The 16,495-nt window shown below is 32.3% G+C and overlaps 2 protein-coding genes across 3 annotated transcripts in view; both read left to right on the forward strand.

Annotated features, from left to right (window-relative positions):
• The first annotated feature begins 140 nt into the window (after positions 1–140).
• On the forward strand, positions 141–2,328 carry LOC145735839 (transmembrane protein 127-like). Of its 2 annotated transcripts, none has more exons than XM_081989949.1 (5): positions 141–536; positions 612–843; positions 914–1,081; positions 1,134–1,268; positions 1,318–2,328. In XM_081989949.1, exons 2-5 carry the CDS (start codon positions 618–620, stop codon positions 1,482–1,484), a joined length of 696 nt encoding a protein of 231 aa, XP_081846075.1. In that variant the 5' UTR covers positions 141–536; positions 612–617; the 3' UTR covers positions 1,485–2,328. The 2 variants fall into 2 exon arrangements, with proteins under 2 accessions (XP_081846075.1, XP_081846074.1); XM_081989948.1 differs by having other exon boundaries at positions 142–423.
• A 1,640-nt stretch (positions 2,329–3,968) lies between these two features.
• Positions 3,969–16,495, forward strand: part of GABA-B-R3 (gamma-aminobutyric acid type B receptor subunit 3) — a 31,990-nt gene continuing 19,463 nt past the window's right edge. The window contains exons 1-12 of the mRNA XM_081990352.1: positions 3,969–4,544; positions 4,608–4,750; positions 5,267–5,404; positions 5,633–5,908; positions 7,075–7,140; positions 7,193–7,516; positions 7,566–7,626; positions 8,637–8,771; positions 8,823–8,938; positions 8,987–9,112; positions 9,664–9,942; positions 10,334–11,166. Of these exons, the coding sequence (XP_081846478.1) occupies positions 4,253–4,544; positions 4,608–4,750; positions 5,267–5,404; positions 5,633–5,908; positions 7,075–7,140; positions 7,193–7,516; positions 7,566–7,626; positions 8,637–8,771; positions 8,823–8,938; positions 8,987–9,112; positions 9,664–9,942; positions 10,334–11,166 (2,789 nt within the window). The 5' untranslated portion in view covers positions 3,969–4,252. The remainder of the gene's footprint in view (positions 4,545–4,607; positions 4,751–5,266; positions 5,405–5,632; positions 5,909–7,074; positions 7,141–7,192; positions 7,517–7,565; positions 7,627–8,636; positions 8,772–8,822; positions 8,939–8,986; positions 9,113–9,663; positions 9,943–10,333; positions 11,167–16,495) is intronic.

The raw sequence follows: 16,495 nt of genomic DNA on the forward strand, positions 1-16,495 counted from the left end.
GACGTAACTCATGGTGGCGCCACTGCCAGACTAATGTATTGCTATACTATTTTAATAACATTTGCTAGAGCAGGATACAAAAATCTACAAATTGACTTGAATTATGACACTGGCAGCATTGACAATGACAAGTTAGTTTAATTAATTTGACTTTATTATATTTACAAATTTACATGTTTGTGTTTTTGAGTTTGTTTTTGCAAAGTTTAAACTAAATAATCCGTCTGCAAATTGTAAATTAGCAGAATATTTAGTGGTTGTGGTCAAATAAACATTATTGAATCAGTGTTGCTAACTGCACCGAAATGTGATACCGTCAAAGTCAGTGGGTGGTATTTCAGAAACACATTTTCCACAGTATGATTTTTTTGTTGAACACTACTTTAACTTTAGCCAGTCAATAGTTACCTAAATTACACGCTGGTAAGTCGCAAAATACCGCAAGGTCAGCTAATGTAATCCATACATGTAGCAATAGTGAATCAGTACTTCTTCAATTAGTTGGGATCAGAGGTTGTTCAAGTAGGATTTTCTAGGTATTTTTTAAAAAGTTATTAAGCTCATAACTCAATATTCTGATATATAAAGTGTATGTGATTGTGTATTTTCAGAACACCATGTGTATAAGACCAAACTTCTCCTATCTCAAAGAGATATTCCATCAACATGATGATGAGAGAAATCTGGTGTCTGCCACTTTTCATATGGTTGCAATCACTTTGTTATGCATGTCTTTGGGAGACTTGACTTGGTTTACAATTGATGGGAATGTTTGTGTACCCTACTTAACAGTGGGAGAGTTCTTCTGGTTTGGTTATTCTAGCAGTGAAATCAGTTATGAGGGTAAGTTTTTGTTTTTATGAAAAGTGAATGTGAAGTTGAATTATCTTTATTTTCTTATATTAAATTACAGATTATAATTGTTTGGACTCTTCCATTGTGAATATGCTGCGAATAATAATATTGATGTCTTTCATGGCAATTTTTTTTTCATTGGTTGGTTTTTTCCTGGACATTATTGGTCCAAAGGCATTAATTTACAGAATGTTTAGAAGGTACTCTGTGGCAGGAACTTCCACAAGTAAGTTGTCATGCATTTTACCTTCTTACATGTTTATTTAACATACTTGCAGTCTTATTTGTCATGACAATTGTTACAATGTCATACTATGTGGTAGTACTTCTACAGGATTCTATTGAAGATCAATTTCCTAAGAATTATTATAGTGTTTCTTATGGACTGGGATTTTATGTCATGACATTTGCTGGTAAGTGTTTTTTGTTTTGTTTAATTTATCTGTACTAATGGGTATTCAGGTGGGGCTGAGGCATTGGGGGTCATCTACAATCTTATTCTGCCTTACAAGAGTTCACATCAGGATGATGACAGTTGTCTGATTGATGCATTTGATGATATGAATCATTTTCAAAGCCCTACACCTCCTCCACCTTATTCTTTACCTCCACCCCCTTATACACCTTGATAAATTTCTTCTAAAATATGTTGCTAATATTCAAATTACTGAGTATTTGCATTGTTTTTTTTTTCTAGTAGTTTTGCCTTTTACAGTTAACCAGTTGGTCAGTAAATTATCTGTTTTTCTGACAACAAATTATCCAAAAAGGCTTTGTTATTTACCAATATCTTAAGTTACCTTATATTTAAGTGAAATATAACCAATCAAGTATGAATTCAAGGTTAATAGCCAAAAACAATAGTCAAAATCAATTTAATGCCACTGTTGTGTGTGGAAAATAAATTAGCACTTTAGGTCATGGCTGATTTGCTTGAAGGTTTTAAGTTCCTGTAAAAAAGTGTGGTTAATGCAACTTTAAATCTGGTTGGTTAGCTGTACAAATATCATTTTATGTGAAGAATATAATCCAGATTGTTATATTTTGCTATTATATAGAGCATTCTTGTGATAGAGAATATATTTTCCTAGTCTAATGTCAAATAAGTACCTTCACTTAGTTGTAAATAGATAACAAAATGGGATTTTTAAGTTGTTTATATAAAATGTTAAGAGAGTCAACTGATACAGTGTGAGTTAAGAAATTATGAATCTCTTATTAGACCGAATATTTTTTAAATTAACTACTATTCACCAAAGGTTAAATTACCACATTTAATTTGTACTTACTTTTATTTGTAGCTTTTAATGTGCTTTGGTATTTTCAGTTTTGTTAGTGGTCTGTTACCGTATAATTATTTCCACTTTCAAAGGTATTTGTTATTGTAATATTAAAGTGAATATTAGAGTTTATTTCTTTATTGTGATGTCAATAAAAGTTAAGTTAATTTTTAATTATATTAATGGCAAATTGCAGGTGTTTTATTTTTTTTCCCACTGGGAAAGCAGTCACAGCTTTTCAGTTTGTGTAATAATTGTAGAGAAGATCCATTTGTGGTGTTGTAGTAGATTTCAGTTGTTTTTTTGGTAATGTTCAATTTGTTTTTTAAACTTTAATGAAAATATCATTGTCCTTGCTTTGTGTCAGTTTTGTATGGTGGAATTATCAAAATCTAGGTCTGACACCAAAATGTGGCTCTAATAATAACAGTGAATTTTTCATTTTGTATCCCATTTGTTACATTATGCGCTGAACCCGTTCAAATAATTAGTAAAATAATACAATAGCCAATATATGAAAAACAAAACTGCTAGGGCTTATGCATTTAATTACACATTTATTTGATATCAAAATCATTTGTATAGTTTGAATTGTTTATACGTTATCTCTCATCATATCAATAACATTGGTAAAAACCATCATGTTTGTGTGTAATTTACTTATGAAACCAACAAAGCTTGAACAACATTTTAAACTGGCATTATAATCAATAAATAATAGTTGCAATTTTAAACTAAATAATCATATTACATACATTACTGTAAACAAAAATCAAATAATATTTCTTATAAAGTAACTTGGAGAATTTAACAGAGGGATAACAAAGCTGGATGTCAAATTTGATGCTAAAGTCCCCTACAATTAAGAAGAGCGTTTCACGTCTAAAAGGATGACTTGAACAGAACGTAGTCTTATTAAATAAATGAGACAGTCCCTTCAGTGGGATTCCCGGTGTTCTCGACATTTTGTTGTGGGTTAGAAAATGTTAGACTTTTCCCTCATTTGTCAAGTCTCAAACTAAGTTTCTCTATAAGATTTAACATGCTCATCACCTTTTTTTCTATATTTTCTGTGTGAAAAACAAAAACTTGGACCTTCTGGGAAAGTTATAGGAAACTCATAATAGGGAAAGTTCAAATTCCTTCTGCTTTAATAAAGTTCTTAAGTTGGAGCAGCCTCTAATAATTTACGTGACTAAGTATTTGATGAAAAATTTTCAGTTTTTAGAAAGTGCATAATATGGTAATTAATACAATTAATAATAGAAAGTCTAGAACCGTAAAAATTTGTTATTAGCTAAAAGAAATGGGATTTCAGATCGTTATTTCAGGCTGAAAGCTCACTCGTGTGGCAGCATTGTATTTTAATTGAAATGTAGTGGTTTCACAGAAATATGCCTTCACTGAAAGATCTGAAATTAGACAGTTTTTAAAAGTAAAAATTAGGCCATAAACCTTAAATTAGAGAGTTTTATTAGGGCTAACAGTAAAACAATTTGAAATTAGGCTGTTCAGCAATATTTCTTATGAATTGGTTAAACTTGGCTTTTCAGCATGGAATTTAAATTAAAATGTGGTGTTTTCAATGATTTCAAGTCCTGAAAGTTATATTTTTTGCTATAAACCACATTTTAACAGTTGAGAACTTAGAAGTAATTTAAAATTACACTTTTTAAAGTTAGTACAAGAATTTACAAAAATACACTGTTTGAATTTCAAGTAAAATGGAGTGTTTTCAAAGTATTCGGATGAAAAAACTATACTTTTGACTGAAAAGCCTCGCGTTTTAAGGTTAAAAACAGTTGGAAAGCTCTGAAATTATTAGTTATATTAATAAATAATACTAAGTTTGAATAAAAACGTATCAATAACTGACTGGTTGAAAAAATAGTAAGATTTCCCCTTGAAACAATGACAAAAGAAAATCTGCCAGGTCGGCAAATTAACGTTAGCCAAGTTTAGAAGGCGCAGAAAATTCAAGTGGTTCTCAAGCCTTAAAGCTGGCCTTATTCATAATTTCTAAAGAACAAGACCTTCAGTCTTTTTGCTGCTGTAACGAAACAGCGGGCACACATTTATTATTTCATTGTGTCACTAAACAACGGGAAAAATAAAGAATGCTGATAATTCATCCCTTTCAAAGATCGTTCTGCGTGCTGTTTATAACTTTGGCCTTTGTCATGTTTTTTATTCATATAAGAAAACCGCGATACGAAATAATCAAGGCTTTTCCTGATATAAACTCTTATTTGTTGTACGAGGAATTGTTTAACGACGAGAACAATCTAAGCTACCCGAGGGAAATAATTTTTGACGTTGTAGAACTTTTAAATTCCACTTTGGAGCTGCCGGACGGCACTAATATATCTCTGGAGCGCGATGCAGGAGACGATGTCATTTACGTGCTGGGTGAGCCACCTTTTTATATATTTAACAGTTTGTTGGGAATTTACTGCAAGCCTGACTTTTTAGGACTGTTTGACTTGACTACAGCGGCAAACATACAAAAAGACAAAGTAAACGAATTAGCTGCCGCACAACTGGCAGTACGACATGTAAATGCTTTTAATATTCTGCCGGGCTACAAGTTAGTTTTGCTTATTAATGACACCCAGGTAATGGGGCATTAGGCCATTTATAACAATTTTCTTTCTACAATAAATATATCCTACAAGTCAGTTTAGCTTTCCATATCAAATCATAGTTTTGATTTTTCTGAGAAGTTATAATAATATCAAAACTCTTCTCCTTCATCACTCTAAGATGCATTCTATAGTAATTGCAGAGTATTTAGTAGAACAATCATTTTTCCTATAAAACAAAATTTGCCTCGCCTTACATTATTTTTAGTAAAATTAGTTGAGCCTAAAAAAAAACAAAATTGTTTCTACTATACTAATGAAATACAAGTTTAATAGTTTCATAATATGTGGCAAACAAATAATTCGCAAATAAACACACCATTTAATATTAGTTTTTAATTTATTTTCGTTCACAGAATACCACCATTAAAACTGTATCAATATTTATATTTATTTATATATAATAAACATGAATTCCTGTTTTTTCACGTATTAAACATTATAAATTTATCGGCAATCTCGTCATTAGTAAAGCAAAAAATGTTTTAGTGTGATCCAGGAGTGGCAATTGACCGATTGTTCCATGCAATTTACTCTTCGAAAACCATCTTAATGTTATTAGATTCAGGATGTTCAAACGTCAGCGAAGCTTTAGCCCATATAGTCCCTTACTGGAATATAATTCAGGTATTAATTAAGGCGGTTTATTGCTTTGGTTTATTGGGCAGCTGCTGTTCCTTTTTGATTGTAAAAAAGAAATCAAAAGATAAATAGACGTAATTTTCTACTAATACATACTGGGAAAACAAATTGAGGCAATAAAAAACTTGATTGTTTCCCTTGTTATAATGTAACAACTGCAGCAATAATTCAGGGCAAAGAGTGAGAAAAAAGTTATTTTTGGGCACATTTTAGGTTTCCTACGGTTCGGAATCTCCAGTTCTCTCTGATCGACGTCAATTTCCACTTTTCTTCAGGACAGCAGCTCCGGACTCTTCACGCAATATCGCCAAATCTCTGTTCATCAAACACTTTAATTGGAAAGTGGTAGCTGCTTTTAGCCAGAGCGAAAACCGTTACTTACTACCCGTCAATCATTTAGTCACCGAATTGGAAAAACAGAATGTCAGTTGCTTGTCCACCGTAACGTTTTCTTATGAAAACTATCGAGAACAACTGGAAGTTTTAAAGGTATATCTTAATTGTAAATTCTAATCAGTTATTACTAATTTTAACGAGTTTTAAGAAGTTGGAATTACGAGGTATACAGCAGTTTTCAATTAATCATCATTTAATTAACACTAAATTTGCTGTAAGCGGATTATTTGGATTAAATTTCAGATATTAAGCAGGAATTATCTGCACCTTGGTTCAGATGCTGTTATAATCAATAAATTTGTTTTGATGCGTTAAGTCACTAATTTCAATTTTGATTGTAACTGTGAAGGATTTTGTAGTATACTACAATCTTTAATTCATTATACATTATTCTCATCATACAAGTTGAGAAGCAATTCATCACCTGGTTTAATGAAATTTATAACAAAATTGGCCGCTACATCCTCGGATCTACCGCCTGTCGACGTTATAATATAGAGCTAACCGCGCAGTAAATCACACTAAGCGATAGAAAAATAGGGGTGCAAATGTGAAGGGCCCGATAAACTTTTCGCAGTTTATCTTACTACCATCGCAGCACATAATTCGCTACCGGAAAAATGTTTGGACAAAACTAATTTCTCGACGGTTTTCCTCAAATGCTGCCGCATGCAAAATTCTAAGTTTTGTCTGCACCGAAACAGTTTTATTTATTCAGCAGATATCCAACTGTTGCAACAAACCAGATCGATTCTTTCTGAAGGAATCCATATAGAAATTCTGCAACAATTTAATAAAATCTTCTGAAAGGAAATCCTTCATTTGGTCGTGAACTTTATGGATACAGTTTTTATGTCAAAATCAATAATTGAATACTAACGAGAACTGAAAGGTTACTCTCAATGCGACTAATCAATTATACATTTTTGGCATTTATTACCTTCTTTTGTTCACTTTGTCCGGTTTTTGCGGAAATGGTCCCGATTGTAAATACGGAATTACAGCCAAATAGGACTATTCTAAAAGTTTATTTAGTTATTTACAATGTAGTGTACAATAATAACTCATTAAATTTGATATATTCGAGTTTACTTTTTATATCCGATCATTCTGCTCCCCAATTTATAACCAAAATTTACGACCGGTATTATTAAGGGAAAAAATCAACGACAGTCTGGCCGTATCAATCATTTTATCTCTTGTGTGCTTGCATTTGATGTTCTGGATTAATATAAATCACTGCCAGTATTTTTTTCTAGAGATTGGACGTTCGAATTATAATTGGCAGTTTTTCGACGACGTTGGCCCCGTTTATTTTCTGCACCGTAAGCTTTATTATTTTTGCTGATCATTTTATGTAACCAGAGGTCATTGCAGGTGTACGCGTTGGGAATGTATGGAAAGGAATACGTATGGATTCTGGATCAGAAAGAATTTTGGTGGCAGGAAAACTCGAAATGCAGTCAATTTCAGCTGCAGCAAGCTGTCAACGGTGTTGTAATGATTGAGGATTATCATCCTTATCCCAATTTATTGCAGCTGGCGGATTCAGCTAAAGATAGCTACGATGCTGTTTGGGCTATAGCATTATCGCTACGGATCAGTAAAGTAGAAAATCTGCTACAATTTAGTTACGCAAATTTTAATATTACCCAGCAAATTTTTGAGGCTATGTCCAGATTAAAGTTTATCGGAGTTTCCGTAAGTAATTTCAAAACTATGCAATGTTCCACTAAAATGTCCTGTTTAGGGTCCGGTAAAATTTAATGGAGCAGATCGTTTAGGGGATTTTCAAATTGGCCAAATTCAAGGTATTTATTATTCACCACCCTATTTTTAAATACGATTAAACTCACACGCTTGTCATATTTTAATAGTTTTAGTCCATTGTATTTATTAGTTCACACAAATTCATTCGTGTATTTTGTTTGTAAACCCGTCTAACAGCCAAATAAATTTAATAGCGAATTAATTAAAGCGTAATAATTTTTGGAGTCGGAATGAAAATTATGGATGGTCATATTTTCAAATGCGATGAATTTCAGGATTGACAAACTGATGAAATTTGTATCGGACACAAACTGGTTTTTAATTGGGTTTTCTTGATTGCTCCATGAGGATTTTCACTACTATTTGTCGTTTTTATAATTCCAATGTTTGCCTAAATTACAACACTGGTCGTAGTTTATGATTAGTCAAGAAAAACCTTTTTTTACCAATCATAAACCATTTATACAAATTAAATCTTTAGAAACAAATATTAAAGTGTTTAGTTAACATCAGAAACTTAATAACCACGTTGAAGACGCAATTCGTTCAGTATGCAGTCTGGTTATAGTCAAATTCTTAGCTCTATTATTATTATTATAATCCTGGATCTGAAAACCTCATATTCTGAAACGTGCTTAGTCTCCTAGAATCCGTCCCATTTATTGCAACGTCCTCACGAAATTGCCGTAATTCTCAACTTATCCGTCTAATCTCAAAGTGTTCTCGTCAGTAAGTTGATCCACTACCATACTTAAGCTTCTCAATAATTTATTGCGGTGCCTTTTAGAATGTAATGCATTTTCAAATCTGTGCTGTTTAGTCTGTAAAAGTACGAGAGACATTAATTTAGAGCTTCCACCCCTGTTGGTAAAGGGGATATAAAAATTTATAAAGAAAGAAGGGGACAAACAGAGAAAATGATAATAATTAGTAAAGAGAAATTTTGAAATATTCACGGATCCATTAATAATGTTAATACGATTTCAAAGCAAAACTGCTAATTAATTTTTATTTTTAAGATCAAAAGTAATCTTCTTATTTTATATTTTAGAGGGGTTGGTCACTGTCATAGCTTTGTACGATGCAATAAAAGACAAGTTAATGTTAGATTGTCATGTTTGTAGCAAAGTTTCTTGGCATGAAGGTAATATTCCTCTGGCGCAACGAATCGTAAAAACCTCTCTAGGTAATACTTTTCTAACTTGATTAAAGAAAATCCCAAATTTTTTGGTTCCAGTAATGATACCAAAACCACTCTTTTACGTTGCCACTGCAATATCATTTGCAGGAATAACCTGCTCGGTGGTGTTTCTCTATTTTAATTTGAAATTCAGGGAGTTGAAAACTATCAAGGTAAGTTTAATTCTAACGCCTGACTTATTAAAACTTTGCCAATTTTAGTTGTCCAGTCCAAACTTGAATAATCTGGCTGTTGTTGGTTGTGTTTTGGTTTACTTGTCTGTAATCCTGTTTGGATTGAATAACGTTAATTTTGTCACGAAGAGATATTTTGATGAGCTTTGCGTGGTAGGTATTAGAAATTTTCACCTATTCTAATGATACTGCTTTAACCACAGAATAATCCAATAAAACCAGTCAAAAAACGGAGTATCAATCAGATAAAAAAATGAAAAAATGTTTGCTGAAACTAGTCCCAGTTTCGGATTTAAATTTTTCAATACGTACACTCGGTTACTATACGCGGTGATTTATTAAAATCACTGAACACGGAACAAAATTGGACAGGAATTATTGATGAACGGCATTTTAATTGTTAACAGTTTTTATAGTCGAAAGTGAACTCTTTTCAACCAAACTAGCTGAATTATGGCAGATGTATGGGCTATGCATGACTGATTAAATGGGATTTTTATTACCACTGCAATATTCAAAACGCTATACAGCTGTTGCCATTTATTTGTCAAAGCATACTTAAATATTTAGCAGGAACAAAATGTCTAGGAAAACTGTTCTGCTAAATCAATTTATGACTAATTCAGTAATGTAGATGAGTTGATTTAAAAAAACATAGTGTCATAATAGTGCAAGTTATGAAAACTTTTGATTTACAATTTCAGGCTAGAATCTACTTACTTTCAGCCGGATTCTCCCTTACTTTTGGTTCGATGTTTGCAAAATCTTACAGGGTACATCGCCTGTTTACATACACCACCACCACAATACTAAAAGATAAACTGTTAAAAGACCAGCAACTAATAGGACTGATTTTGATCCCCTTGTTGGTTGATGTGATAACTATCTCCCTTTGGATGGTTACAGATCCATTAAAGAGGCATTTACGCGATTTGGCTATGCAAATCAGCGACGAGGATCCAAGGATTTTGTATCAATTGCAGGTGAGTGGCAATGATTGGATTTTCTTTAAGTTTCGAGAGCTAATATCGTTCGTTCTGCAGCTTTGAATTAATAATATTTTACAAGAGTTTTCACGGAAGCAGGCTGGGTTTAATTAGTTTTCCCGTATCGAAGCCTATTAAACCGATATTGAAGTTGATATTGAAAATTAAGCTTCTTAAACTATTATAAAGTGTTTTCAAATTTTAATCAACTGTAAATTGCAAGAAGAACAGGCATAATAGAATTAATCCGTTTTGCAGTCGTGAAATGTGCAACAACTAGTAGATATTCCAGTAATCCACAACCAGTGTTAATTAGCAACCCTATCAATAATAATTAAACGTGATTATCAAACTGTTTTGCTTTAACTTTTAACATTTTGGTTTACAGATAGAACTTTGTCAGTGCACCAACACTATAGGTTGGCACATTGCACTATTTGGATACAAATCTATCATCCTTGTTATGGCAGTTTACATGGCTTGGAAAACTCGTCACGTGAAAATTCCTGCTTTGAACGATTCCCAGTACATTGGAATTTGTGTTTACAGCGCTGTCTTTTCTACTGTTTTAGTTGTGGCCTTCAGTTTTGTTACTGACTACTTTATTCTTAGTTTCATTGTCAAAACAACGAGTATTTTGGCTTCAGCCACTATTACGTTAATACTAATGTTTCTGCCTAAACTGAAATCGCTTTTAGAAGAACCTGACGAGGGAATTATGAAAAGTATGGGCCTGAAATTACAAAGCAACACTCGAAGATTTATTAATGACGATCCGAAAGAGATAATGTTTAGATTGGAGATTCAGAACAATGTATTCAGGGCTGAATTGAAGGCTTTGGATAAAGAGATTGCTAGGTTGGAGGAATTGCTTGAAGTTTCTAACAGCAACTCAATGAAATCTGCAAAAGTCAAGCAAATTTTTCCTGAAGTGCATTACTTGGATGTTCCCAGAGCATCCTGGCCTATATGGCAAAATCAGACGATCAAACCTTTTTCTTCAGACAATAAACTGAACAACAACAATTTTTTCGGCAAATTAAAAACCCTTTTTGGCAGTTTAGCGTCTTTAAATCAGAATTCCAATAACTTAGAGCAGAAAATTAACAAGTGTAATAGTGATAAACCTAGCTCAAACCCGGAAATGTCCAACCTAGTTACTTGTAGTAAGAATTCGCCGAAAAATAGATCTGCAAACTCCGTAGCACATTCAAATAAATAGTGTAAAATTCTATTTTATAAAGTTTTTTCTAATCGAAATTTATTTCGGTACCTCTGTAGGAAAAAACTGGTTTCAAAGATCAAAGGAAACAATATGACAAAAGCCAGAGCTGAAGGGCAATATTACGGATATTGAATATTGATTACGAATAGTATGCAATTTAGACCTAAATGCATCAGAAAGCAAAGTTAGTTTGTGTTACCCAAAAGGAAAAACTGGTCATAAAACAAAATTGACAATAGAATATTTCAACTGATGGTATAAGTTAAATGTATATCCTATTCATACATACCATCTACTAATATTCTTTCTAATACAATATGTACAGGTTTTACAACAACCCATAAGAATAATTGAATAACATTTCCTGAGTTATGAAAATTACGATATGGCAGGTTTTTGTCATTTGTTCGTTTTGAACTTATAAGTTATTTACTCTAAGCAGATTATTGATTTTCAACTTCATAAGCGAATTGTGGATTTGAGTTGTGGTTGTCAGAAAAAAGGATGGATCGGCACTCGTGTGCATTGATTATCGTAGGTTGAGTAGAGTTGTTGTTTTTAGAGATAAATTTCCATTGATTGCTGTTGACAGATTGATCGGTGAATTTGTCTTGTTAATTTCCCCAAAATAGAGTTTTGAATAGCAAAAAGCATGTTTTCCGTATTAGGTCAGTAGCAACTTTTCTGTCCTAATATGCTTGTGCTTATTTTTGTTTTACACAATGCTACCCACGTATTCTATGTGTCTATAGAATGTCGGAATACAAAATGACGAGGATATTTCGTTGATCCAGCAGATGTTTATTCAGGACCTTTTTCGATGTATAAATACCATTTTACCTTCACAAAAGAAACGAGGATTGACCTGCCGAAAAGTCTGGGCCAAATTGCATTTCGTATAAAAAAGGAACAAGAGGGATATAAAAACGATGATTAATTAAAAATAAATCGTGTGACTTATAAAGCAGAAAAGTTGATATAATTCAACTGGCCAATCTTTAAGTTTCCAGGGACTAAAAAGAAATTTTCCCTTCTGCCCTTACTTGCTTAAAATTCAAACCATACATTATTGTATCAAATACAAAGTTGAAATTGAATCAACGAGAATTAAATGATAACAAAAGAAGATACAATAAAATTGTCTAATAAAAATATTTAGGGCTCATACCAAATGGTACATAGCTTTCCACACTATTAATTATTATGGAACAACCATTACGTGTTAACGAATAGAAGCCAACCGTTGTAGTGATTTATTACTAGGAGTAAATTTGGAATTTAACGAATAATGTAGAAAAAAACTTGTTTGAAAAATAAAACCGCTTGCTTTTACCCTGGGAAATTAATGGTTACAACAGTTAATCGGAAAATGTAAAATGTTGTGCCTCAGTTTTATTAACTGATATAAAATATACAGGGTAGTTTTAGGTTAGTAAATATATTACTTATAATTACTAAACTTTGTATTAATTAACGTTAAATTAGTAACCACAAATTTTTTTAACTGCCTATAATACCACACTTAAAAAAGTATAAGTACCTAACTAAACTAACTAAAGTAGAGTGTACTTCTGGGCAGCTAACATGAAAATGCAACAGAGAGACAGACACTCCTGGATCCTTTCCCAACTGGGAAACTTTTGCAAATTCGCTCAGTTAGTGCGGAACGCGCTTCTGGTTCGAACTCTTCCAGAATTCCCGTGTTGTGGGTAGTAATGCGCAAATGTTTCGATGTTTCGCATTAAAGTGAACCTGGAAAAGTTTTCTAAAACTTGGATATTAATTCACATTGCTTAGGTTAGTCTATGTCTTTCTTGTATCCGTAAATTTTTTGCTTTAAAAAAGCATAAGCAACTTTATTTCCAGGCTTCAAATGGTTTCACAAAATTAGACCAAAAAAAAGTGTTGATGAATTAGCTTACTTTTGTTCAATCCTGCCTTCATATATTTGACTTTACAGGTTTATTTTTAAATACCACGTAGTGAAACTTGAAGTTTTATCCAACACAACAAATTGGTATCATAATGAGCAAAACTTCTCTACTGACAAACTTTGCTAACAAGACTTACAAACTTCTTGTTGTTGTGTACAACCGGGAAAACAAAATATTATTATTCGAAAACAAATAAAATTGAGGCTTTGCTGTTTTGTATCTACGTGAGTAATGAAACTTGAAATCATTGGAGAAAAGTTGAGATAGAATGATCAAACTTTAATTATGTGTAATGTAGTATTTGTGCTGCATTTGTGGTGAAAACCCGAGCTTACCAAAGCACATTTTTTTCAATTCTTCGCTAAAAAGCTTTTATCTCCCTAAATAATAAATGAAGAGAAGATTGTAGGTATCTGGCAACAAAATAAACGACTTGTTGGCGTTTTAAAATTAGTTTTGTTTTTTTTTTGGTACGCTCAGTCTCATTAGTAAATCTCTCTCATAAACCAAATACATTGTACAGTTTTTAAACTCAACACTGGGTCATCAAACTAAATGAAAATTTTTCCAACTGTTAAATTGTTTACATCACAGTTAGGAAAAAGTAGACTAACCACAACCACAACAGAAAACCAGATTAATTACGATTGTAAATGAATTTAATTGGAAATAGTCGTACAATATTTTTGCTGATGGCTGTAATTCCTATTGATTTTTCTTATAAGTTGCATCGTTAAAATAGAAGTTTGCTGATTTAAACTTTTACCTTTAACCCATTACAATTTAATGTTCCCTTCCAGCTTTATTCAAAATGACTAAATGTGAAGCCATGGAACAAGTGACAATTTTCAACGGACTCTAATAAAGCTAAATGGCGTTTTCTTCCAACTTCGATAACTTTTCCGAAAGCGTCGTCCAAATTTTTATTATCCATTTAGGTCTGACCGAGCAAATAATGTTTCAAGTTTTTTAATTTCTGAATCTTTCTTCATAATCACATAAAATAAGAGCAAATCCAATCAGTTTAATACGGAAACTTAATTTAAAGTCGTAAATTGCATAACTTTAAACCAATTCTGAAAAATGCAAGTTCTGATTAAAGTGACTACGACGGATAAAACATTTGAAATTCTGCATTATAGTTGCTGATATTAAGAGGATTAAGATTAAATCATTTGATAATAGAGAAACTTGATCCGCTTATTTATTGTTACGTCTTTATACAATAAAAAAAGCTCAAAAGGAGTGGATATTTGTAAATAAAATAAAAGCAAAACCATTAATCACAAAGAAAAAGCAATTTTAGAAAACGTGAAAAAACTTAAGACCGAAGATTGAGTTTAACAACACGTAAGTGCAAAAAAATTTGCACTAGAGCAAAAAAGTAGAACTTTTTGCACGATTTTATAAAAAAGATATTATAGCAATTTAGAGCAATCAAATCATTATCAAACATAATAATTAATAAAACATAATTGTATTGAAAAAAATGGTTTTGTATTGTACTCGAATGAACACAAATTAAACTAATTACCAAAATATTTATGTAAAAAAATTGTCTTTACGTTACATTACTGATATTTGGCTATACATAGGCATGGTACCTAGAAAGTAATAATATTTCATCCAAAATCGCGTTTATCAAAGTAATAATATCCATTACTGCGGATAGCTTTAAGACCTGAAATGTTTTATTTTAGGACTTATCTTTTCCAGAAAACTTAAAGGATTTTCTATCAAATCCATTTAAAGCTGTCTACGTACATTGTGTTAATGCTAGAATGTCTTAAACGAAGAAAAGAGTGATATTTCTGCTTAAAACGTATCTCAAAAAGTGATAAATTACGTTATAAAACATCAGCTCTAAATTTATTCGCGGTCTGTTCACTCCCTAATAAACCGAGAAAAATGTTCGTGAAGAATACAAAAGATGGTCATTACAATATGATTAGTAGACTTATGGATGAGTCGTATTTTTGATGACGTATTCCCGACACGTTTTACTCAATTTGGTCGGTTACTTTATTAAAAAAGTCACAAAATATATGTTTTTAGAAATGTTTGATCTAATAGAAAATGTTTACTCCAGTTGTCGCGGCCCTTTATAAAACGATGTTTACACTGAATGTAAATTCCTTTAAACTGTTTACAACTTTTAATGCTGAAGAAAAAACGCAATTTCAGGGTAAATTTGATCTTAAGTGTCTGTGAGTTGGCTCAGTGTTATCTTTGTTCAAAAAGTTTGTTGACTTGGTGTTAATGCCATTAAATAGTAGATAATGCGATGGTTATTTATAGAAATTTGATAGTTTGACAACAAATATTATTTTTGTTTGTGTTAAAAATCTTATTGGCAATAAACTGAAATCTGAGTAACATGTAAATAAAACAAACCACATAACGTTAAATCAAAAAGTTATATGAAAGCAATATTCAGATATAAACGCAAATATGATTAACTTACTCAATAAACAAAATAGGAATATTTCAATTAGGTCTAATTGCCACAAACATATAGGGTTAATTTAATATTGGAGTTGTTGTTCCTTCAACTCTAATAATGCTCTGTTACAACCAAATTATATTACGTATAGTAGAAGGGTGGAATGTCGAAGATTTGATTAGTTTCGTGTCAAGCTTGGATTAAATCAAAACTGCTCACTAGATGTAACAAATTATTTAAAATATATTTCACAAAACACAGATGACAAGGAATTAAGTTTGTTTGCCTTGAGCTGCTAATTTTTTCTTCAACGATTCAGGCATTTCAGGTGGTGGTGGTCGTGGAATTCTCATTGCCACCTTAAAACCATCGTATATGAACCACTGCAGAGCAGTCAGGGTTCCTATCATAATAATTCTGGGGGTCAAACCCTTCCACAAGCCAATAAACCCTAACTTTCTGGCTACTTCCATTGTTGAGGAACCTCTTTCCTGGTTCAGTTTGCTCACGATAGTGTCTGCAGGTTGTGATATTATGGCACAGAATACTCCAGCAATATAACCAGCAGCGAAAGTTACTAAGAGCTGTTCGAACTTGGAGCACTTTTCCCTCGGTTTGGGTACCACATGCTTGTAGAGGGTTTCTAAAGTCCGTTCAAACACCGCAAATTTGGTCATGGTGTATGGAATCTGCCTACCCCAAAGTGGTACCAGTGATTTATAGAAGCCGTTAATACCTTCTTCTTTCATGATTTTAGGCCAGGCTTCTCTTAGAGTGTTGGCGAATCCTGGAGTTGTTTGAATTTTTACTTTAGCTGCTTCCATTGGTGATAGTAGGATATCGGCAAAGAATTCTGCAGAAGCCGATGCAGACAAATACAACCATGTACGATGCAAAAATGCTCGTTCTTCGCCAATAATATCCTTATACAACACCTTGAACACCTCA

Source organism: Ips typographus, linkage group LG11 (assembly GCF_016097725.1).
Source record: "Ips typographus isolate SLU linkage group LG11, UJ_Ityp_2.0, whole genome shotgun sequence".
In the NCBI taxonomy this organism is placed as follows: Eukaryota; Metazoa; Arthropoda; class Insecta; order Coleoptera; family Curculionidae; genus Ips; species Ips typographus.